Source organism: Musca domestica, unplaced genomic scaffold (assembly GCF_030504385.1).
Source record: "Musca domestica strain aabys unplaced genomic scaffold, Musca_domestica.polishedcontigs.V.1.1 165, whole genome shotgun sequence".
Classification (NCBI taxonomy): Eukaryota; Metazoa; Arthropoda; class Insecta; order Diptera; family Muscidae; genus Musca; species Musca domestica.
The window spans coordinates 264043-273215 of record NW_026712228.1 but is presented as its reverse complement, the minus strand read 5'-3'; the positions used below and the strand labels follow the sequence as shown (position 1 = coordinate 273215).

The 9173-nt window shown below is 35.4% G+C and overlaps 1 protein-coding gene across 2 annotated transcripts; it reads left to right on the top strand.

The window, feature by feature from the left end:
- Positions 1-2278: 2278 nt before the first annotated feature.
- LOC101895497 (CBY1-interacting BAR domain-containing protein homolog) lies at positions 2279-8836 on the top strand. Of its 2 annotated transcripts, none has more exons than XM_059120296.1 (6): positions 2279-2516; positions 2583-2742; positions 5159-5299; positions 5375-5866; positions 7642-7800; positions 8432-8834. In XM_059120296.1, exons 1-6 carry the CDS (start codon positions 2377-2379, stop codon positions 8777-8779), a joined length of 1440 nt encoding a protein of 479 aa, XP_058976279.1. In that variant the 5' UTR covers positions 2279-2376; the 3' UTR covers positions 8780-8834. The 2 variants fall into 2 exon arrangements, with proteins under 2 accessions (XP_058976279.1, XP_058976280.1); XM_059120297.1 differs by having other exon boundaries at positions 2388-2524; positions 8432-8836.
- Positions 8837-9173: the final 337 nt, after the last annotated feature.

Here is a 9173-nt window from a genome sequence, read left to right as displayed (position 1 = left end):
ATAGTCCTTCCAAAAATATTATAAAAAAATCAACGATTATTGCTTCGATAGTCCTTCAAAAGATATTCTATAAAAAATCCACGTTTATTGGTTTAATAGTCCTTCAAAAAATATTCCTAAAAAATACACGACTATTGCTTTGGTCCTCCTTGCAAAATATATTCTTAAAAAATCAACGACTATTGCTTTGATAGTTCTTAAAAAAATATTCTTAAAAAATACACTATCATTGCTTTAATAGTCCTTCAAAAATATTCTTAAAAAATCCAGGATTATTGCTTTAATAGCCCTGAAAAATCCACGATTATTGATTTGATGGTCCTTCAAAAATATTCTTAAAAATTCACAATTAGTGCTCCGATAGTCCTTCAAAAAATATTCCTAAAAAATCACAATTATTGCTCCGATAGTCATCTACATATCAATCGACAAACCAAAAATGGTTCGTGTCAATGCTAAAATCAATACCTTTGCTGGTATTGCCACATTTGCGAATGTACACATCATAAAGGCATTGCCTTTATACGCAACAAAATTCAGATGGTGTAAACATTAAATACGCCCAATTGGAGGTTGTTATGATATGCATTTTTTAACAATTTTTAAATATTTAAATAAATTTTCGTTCAAAACTCTCAATTCCAAAATTGGTTTGACAGTTCATTGTCCCAGCAGCTGTGTCGATACGACTACCTGTCCTCTTCTACAATGGTATCTACATAGGGATTATTTACATTAATTTTCAGAATTTTTATAGCATACTTTTAGGCTGTACCCACAAGTGTTTCAACTAAAATGCTCAATTTGACAGCATTTATATTTTTATACCCACAAGTTGGTCAGGGTATTATGTCTTTGTGCATTTGTTTTTAACAGACAAAAAGAAACGAGATAGACCCATAGTTATTTTTTATGATCTACATAGAATTACATTTTGAGTCGATTTATGCATGTCCGTGCGTGCGTCCGTCCGTCTGTCCATGTATTTTTGTAAAGATGAAATTTTGCACAAATCATTTGTCAGCCCAAGGACGAACCCTATTGAAATTGGAGATAATCAGTAAATCGGTAGCTCTTATATATATCTTCGTCCGATTTGCCTTTTATTGTGCACCAAACGTGTAATATCTGCCCGAATAGTATGGAATTTTGCACATACAACCAAATTAGACCTGAAAATAAGTGTGTCTAATTTCATCGAAATCGGTTCAGATATAGCTATAGCTCCCATATATATTGTTCATCCGATTTGTTATTTTTGTCCTCCGCAGCCGTAATATGCACTCTGTAAATACAATATTTGGGAAAATATATCAAATGCAGCTCAGAAATACCTTTGCTAAATGTTATCGAGATCGGTTCAGATTTGGATATAGCTCCCATATATAACTTCGTCCGATTTACCTTTTATTGTGCACCAAACGTCTAATATTTTCCCAAATGTGATGGAATTTGGCACATACGACCGAATTGAGTCTAGAAGGTAGAAGACTCAATTTCGTGAAGATCGGTTCAGATATAGCTATAGCTCCCATACATATTGTTCATCCGATTTGTTGTATTTGTTACCCACAGCCGTAATATGCACTCCGTAACAACGATATTCAGGGAACTATATGAAATACAGCTCAGAAATACCTTTGCTAAATTCTATCGAGAACGGTTCAGATTTAGATATAGCTCCCACATTTATCTTTATCTGATTTTAAATTAATTTTGCACCAAATGGGCAAATTCGGACTTGAATTTAAAAGATACAAATGCTTCGGCATATTTAGTCCTTTGAATTTTAAATTATAATTATAATCATAGCGTTTATGATTGAATTCTCCCATAAAAACTTTTTATTGTTATGTGGAGCTTAACTAAATTAGCAAAGTGGTGTAGGGTATCATAAAATCGGCCCGCCCGACTTTAGGACTTTCTTTACTGGTTTTTCATAAAAAAATCAAAGCTTTGCATTAATTTTTTACACTTTTTAAATCATTTTAAAAATAAGGAAAATGATATCAAATAAATGAAAACAACTTATTGTGCTGATGTGCAAAAATACATATACTTTGTGGGGTAGAAAATGTATATATTCGATGCTTTGCAATACAGGAACAAAACTGTTTTATTTTAACATCAGTACAAAGACAACAACTGACCTTACTATGTCACCTTGTGAATACACTAAACGAAACAGGTATTTCCCCTTTTACCACCTGTTGTCATTTTATATTCACCACCAATTGACTCTCTTAACTACCCTGTGTTGTCATGACAACCGTTACATCTGACACTTCAGATGGAAAAGGAATACAACGCGTTTGCAACAAAACGAAAACTGAAAATTTTCAATAAATTATTAAATTAATTTTCGTGTCCTAAACAATGTTTCGCCGTTCCAAGTTATCATTTCCAAATACCAAAGATGATCGCATTAAAATCATCAACGAACGTATTAATTTAACCGAGAAACATTTAATGGAAATGTGTTTGACATTTTCCGATTGCACAAGGAAAATGGCAAAGTAAATACGTATGTGACATCGTTGGTGAGCAAAAAAAAGTGCTAATGGCTTCTATCTTTCTTCTAGGTTTCGTGATTGCTATGATGAACTGTCGAAAAGTTTGAAGCATTATGCCGACGAGGAGGACATAAATGAAAGTCTCGCAGAGGGCTTAAAAAATGTCACAAATGCCGTGACAGTTATGGCCGATTATATGGACATCCATGTGCATCGCATGGAAATAAAGGTAAGTATATTTTAATTTAGTGCTGAGGATTTGAAGGAAGGTATATTTGAAAAATCCTCGGATCGTCCATTTCAACTCGTTCATGGATTCTCATTTCGGGCCGAGTAGAACCTCCCCCTTCAACTTGCCTAAAGACTCCGAAATGAATCTTTTGTTAACTCCCTTTTTATTTAGTGTTAATCCCATTTCAAGCCATTTGATTCAAGCTCGTCTGAAGACTTCCATTCCAGCTCGTACTCAATTTATCTATTAGCCCGTCTTTAGACTCCCTCCCCACTTTGGGATGATGCAATCAAAAATCAGTAAAGAAAGGCCAGAAGTCCGGCGGGGCTCTACAGTAATAATCTATTGTATGATATATTTGGAAGCTATATCAGAGTCTGATAACTGGCACCAAATATCGTTGTTGGGGAGACCATTTATGCGTATAATTTGATATACGAACTTCCAGGCTGAAATCATTTATATGCGCCAAAATCCATTCAATTCGGACTTATATTAACTATTTGGGCTTATATTAACTTGAAAACGAGTAAAGATCTATACGGGAGCTATATCCAAATTTGAACCGATCTCAATAAAATTTGGCAAATGTATTTAAAATTTGGTAAAGGTATAATTTTTAAATTTCGCCGAATATCGTTATTAATGAGAATATGTTTTTTTTTTTTTTTTGCTGTGTAGGACAAAAATTACAAATCGGATGTACAATACATATTAGAGCTATAGCTAGATTTGAACCAATTTCCAACAAATTCAATATACTTGTTTCTAGCCTCAATTTTGTCGTATGTTCTATCCTATTTTGACGAATATACCACATTTGGTGCATTTGGGCAAATTGGACGAAGATATATGTTTAAATTTTAACCGATTATAGGGTTTGCCCTTGGAAAACCCATAATTACAGTGGGTAATTTAACTCCTCACAAAAAATATTTAATGTAGGTCAACATTTTAATATAGCTTCCCCGTTGGCTATTGAACTAAAAAGAAACAAGTTAAAAAGCAGCAAGTTCGGTCGGGCCGAACTTTGAATACACTCCACCATTAAGAACGAATTTGGAAATTTTCAAAAAATAAAATCCGTAAAAAATTTTGTTAATTTCCTAAAAATACCGAATATTGACGTTATTTTGGAATACGACATGGACCTACATAGGCAGTATTTGTCATAAGCCATTACCATATACAAATTCGAAACTTGAAATAAACTGTGAATAATGTAGCTACAATCATCAAAATACCGTATATAGGGAGGTATCGTTATATCGGAGCTATACAAGACCTGGACCTGCATAGACAATTTTCTGTGACAGGCTGTAGCATCCATTACGATCTTCAAGTACGACATCTCAATCAATTTCGGTGCGTATTGTACCTAAAATCGTCAAAATACCGAATATATGGAGGTATTGATATATAAGGGCCTATGCTAACACCTGGACCCACATAGACAATTTTCTGTCACAGCCTGAAGTTCCCATCACGAACTCTAAATACGTAATTTGAAACTACTCCGGTGAATAACGACGCTAAAATCGTCAAAATACCGAATATCGGGAGGTACCGTTATATGGGGGCTATATGAAAACGTGGACCTACATGACCCATTTACTAAGTTAACCTGCCTGATGGCAAAAAAATATGTGTGCAAAATTTTAGCCTTCTATCTCAATTCGTTCGAAAGATAGCGTGTTTACAACAGACAGACATACGGACATCGCTAAATCGACTTAGAATTTTACGCTGATCAAGTTTATGTATACTTTGTTTGGTCTAAAATTTATATTTCGAGGAGTTACAAACAAACGGAAAGGAAAGTTAATATACCCTCCATAGTATGGTGGAGGGTATAAAAAGAGCATTATCTATAATATTCACAATTAAATTCGATAATAGTCCTTCTCGAATGTTGTTAAAAAATGTTCACGATTATAACGCTAATAGTCCTTTTAGAATATTTTTAAAAAAATTCCACGATTATAACACTTATAGAGCTTTTAAAATATTCTTAAACAAATTCCACGATTATGACACTTATCGTCTTTTTAGAATATTTTTTAAAAATCCACAATTATAACACTTATAGACCTTTTAGAAAATTATCAAAAAGTATTAAAAAATCTACGATTGTTGAATTAAAAGTCCACAAAAAATATTCTTTAAAATCCACGGTTATTGGAGTAAAAGCCCTTAGAAAAAATATACTTAAAGAAATCCGCGATTGCTAAACTAAAATTCTTTGAAAAAAATATTCTTTAAAAGCCAGCTAGAGTTTTTTTCTAACTCAGTCTACAGTCCTTGATTGTACTTCAAAGCTCTACTAAATTGACTCTTGTGCTAGGAATAATATTTCAACAATTTTTAATTACAGATCTATTTATTTATTTTTTTTTTTTTTTTTTCATTTCAGATTATAAATGAAATGACTCAATTTGAAAATTTATGCAAAACGAGCCGAGATAATTTGCGTACCGCAGTCATAGCGCGAGATAAGGAGGTTTTAAAGCAAAGACAGATGCTAGATTTAAAAAACAAATTCTCAGCCAATAATGTGAGTGGAACCACATACTATATAATTCAAAATTTCCAATTATAATCCTCTACATATTTCCATTATTAATTTCAGTCGGCCGCCGATCCCGAGTTGCTTGAAACCCAAAAGGATTTAAATCGTACAAATAAAGAAATCGACAATGTTATTTGTGAATTTGAAAAACGTAAATTGTCTAATCTCAAAACAATTTTGACTGATTTCATTTTGATTGCAATGAAATTCCATACGAAATCATTGGAAGCGCTAACGGCCAGCTATTACGATGTCTCAAATATTGATGAGCGTGGTGATTTTATAGAATTTCAAAAACTTATGAAATCGAAAACTGAAACACAAGATAAGAAGACAACAAAGAATAAAAAGGCAAATAGCCTTAGATCATCTCAGTCAATGGAGAGTTTGGATAGAGATCAATTGTTGAGTCCCCTCAAGAGAATGGGTCGCATGTCAAAGTCAACAAAAAATTTAACGGAGGCAAAAAACGATGACGACGACGATGAAGATGATGACGACGACGAGGATGAAGAAGACGATGAGGAGGAAGATGATGAGGAAGACGAAGAGGTACAATTTTATAATGTTATACAATATAAGGGGAATATAGAATAGGAGGAAGGGTCTATATAGACACCGCTAAAGTATTTTTTTCAGAATCCTTTTGGAGAAGTCTATACAGACTCCTTTTCAAAAATGTAGAAAATAGCAACAAATTTTAGAATTTGTTCGAATTTGTCACCTTTGGTACGAATTATGGCCTTCAAACGGCCAATAAAACCGTCACACGCTGCCCGAATGTTGCTCTGCGGTATTTTGACCCATTCCTGGCGAGGCGCCTGCTTGAGGTGATCGACACTTTGGTGTTTTTAGTGTCAACCATACTTTCCAAAATACTCCAGACACAATAGTCCAACGGATTGGTATTCGGAGATTTTGGTGGCCATTGTGCGCTGGATATGAGGAACCTCATTTTGTAATCATTCTTGGGTGGCGCGTGCTAAGTGTGATGTTGCTGAGTCCTGTTGGAATGTCCAAGGTCTGCGGCCAAAATGTGCTCAATGCTTTAATACATCCTCCAGAATATTTTCGCGATAATATCCGGCATTTATTCTGATGCCACGGTCGATTAATATGAGCGGAGAGCGACCATAGGCGGCCCACACCTTCACCACCATGGCCGGCGCTTGAGTTCTGGTGGCCAACAGAAGGTAAACATTTTCAGCTGATCTCTTTGGCAAGTAAACACGATCATTTTGTTTGTTTACAAACTGCTGGACAGGACAACGAATGTTTTCTCATCGGAGCGGAGAAAACCAAATTCGGCAGTTCACCACTTTTGGCCATGCGAAGCAACTCTTTAGCTCTTTTGAGTCTATTTTCTTTTTGTTGCGGTGTAAGTTCTTGCACTTTCTGGAATTTTAATGGCTTTACCCTAAGCTAATTTTTCAATGTTTGCCGAATGGAATATTGCGATACGTTCAGCTCACGAGCCATTTTTCGGTCACTGCGTCGCGGGTTTTGATCAAGTCGCTTCTTTACTTTTCGAACCATTTTTGCTGATGTTTCTGTTTTCTTCCGTCCACTTCCTTGAGATCGGGCTAAGCTACCAGTATCACGGTAACGAGCGATGGTACGAAACACAAAAGATTTATTCGCATTTAAATGCTGGAGTGCTCTCACGATAGCCACTTGTGGTTTTCCAGCCAAATTAAAAGAAATCACACAATCACGCTTGAATACCATCACGAAGAACTTTTGTCCTGGAAAATTCTCACCAAAATGCTTTTGTACGCTTGCAAAGAATATAATGAACTGTCACTGGAATAGTTTTAACAGCTGTCGGACGAGTGGCTTAGAAATGACAGCAGTCTGAAGTTGGTTGCAGTTTTTTTTCATCTCACCCTGTACATACCCCTATAGAGGAGTCTATACAGACTCCTTTGGAGGAGTCTATACAGACTCCTTTGGAGAAGTCTATACAGACTCCTTTGGAGGAGTCTATACAGACTGCTTTGGAGGAGTCTATACAGACTCCTTTGGAGGAGTCTATACAGACTCCTTTGGAGGAGTCTATACAGACTCCTTTGTAGGAGTCTACACTGACTCCTTTGGAGGAGTCTACACAGACTCCTTTGGAGGAGTCTACACAGACTCCTTTGGAGGAGTCTACACAGACTCCTTTGGAGGAGTCTATACAGACTCCTGTGGAGGAGTCTATACAGACTTCTGAGCATTCTAAATTTGGAGCAACAGCTACTACTGAATAAAAATATTTCTCTTCCTCTTATCTAAAACCTCTTTGTTAACCGCTATATTTATCATTTCCATTTTTGCATTTTCAGGATAAATCCAATGATGAAGACACCGACGCAGAAGATGTGGCTGAAGCTATATCCGATGACTCCGCCTCTGATCTTAAGGCAAATACCACTTTTAATTATAAGAAACCCCTGGCAAAGCCACAGGTTAAACATCCCTTCAAAGCTGTGGCAGCCACCCATGTAAGGTTGCAAAAGCAAATGCATGTCCAGTATTAAAATAAACGAGTTGACAATCACGTTTTTTCATGCATTTTCTAACCCAAAAAAAAAAAATAATAAAAAAACAGTATTGGCTTTTTTCTCATATTTCAACACTTGGTAATTTTAGCTCTTTGATATGAATATCGTCTGTAGCACAGGCAATTCACAATTTCCTTTCAATTCATTAGTGCTCTCATGGCAACAGAATCAACAAATCAACTCCATCTAACTTCTGGCTACTTTGTTTATTTAAAACAAACAAACAAATTCATTAAATAAATCATTCTCCTCCATCCCTTATGAATTAATTTGTAGGCCATTGCACTGTTACCTATTAATGACATTTCCTATTCCTACCACCAACACCTACATTCTTAGTTGTTGTATTGTTTTTGTTACTCCCAACAAATTTCCTATGGCAAATTTGCATAACCACCAATGCAATCATTGACAACTCAGTCAAATTTGGTTATAACGAAGTTAATGGGGGTGATTCCTCAAGTATCCGTTATTACCAAGTTTGACTGCTTCCTTTCTTTCTACTATTTTTTGTACAACCTAAATGCATTTTCTCAATTCATATTTTGTATTATTGTATGTGTGCATGTAGGTTCTCAAGAAACCCAAGTTAAAAGAGGGTGGTGGCGGCCCAGCCATTGGTGGCAAAAGTAAAAATGTTTTTGTAACGAAACGTTTAACAGGTGCTTCCTTTAGTACGGGTATACCACGCTTGGTTAACAGACATGACAACCCTAACAAACAGAAACTATCATCGTCAACTCCCCTCAAGGGGGAGGATGATGAAAATGATGGTAGCAATAGTGATGATGGTATTGGCGGTGTTGACGACAAACGTCGCCAGGTTACAATTGTTGAGACAAAAAAGAAACAAAAATCGAGCGCTGAAAAGAATACCGCCGAAAATATTATCAACTGCACCCGCAATAATAGAAATTAATAGAGATATTGTTGTTGTTATTCTGCTCTTCCGTAGAAATATTAATATTTTTTTTGAAAATTAAATAAGTACATGAAAGGATTTGTTGTTTAAACTTTTTTAATGTTTGGGGGTTACTCTAAAACTTTATTGGGAAATTTAGACGTCTATGAAGACCTCTAGAAAGACACTTTAACAGACGTCTACAGAGACTATTACGCAGAACATATTGCAATATTCCATTCGGCAAATGTTGAAAAATGAGCTCGGGGTAAAGCCATTTAATTTCGAAAAAAGGACAAGAACTTACATCCCAACAGAAAGAAAATAGACTCATAAGAACTAAAGAATTGCTTCGCTTGGCCGAAAGTGGTGAACTGCCGAATTTGGTTTTCTCCGATGAGAAAACATTCGT

Excerpts from the sequence above, each read along its gene's own strand:
- LOC101895497 (XM_059120296.1), top strand. The coding sequence starts at position 2,377 with ATGTTTCGCCGTTCCAAGTTATCATTTCCAAATACCAAAGATGATCGC. Across the intron at positions 2,517-2,582 it reads TGCACAAGGAAAATGGCAAA|GTTTCGTGATTGCTATGATG; the intron begins GTAAATACGTAT and ends TCTTTCTTCTAG. Across the intron at positions 5,867-7,641 it reads ATGATGAGGAAGACGAAGAG|GATAAATCCAATGATGAAGA; the intron begins GTACAATTTTAT and ends TTGCATTTTCAG.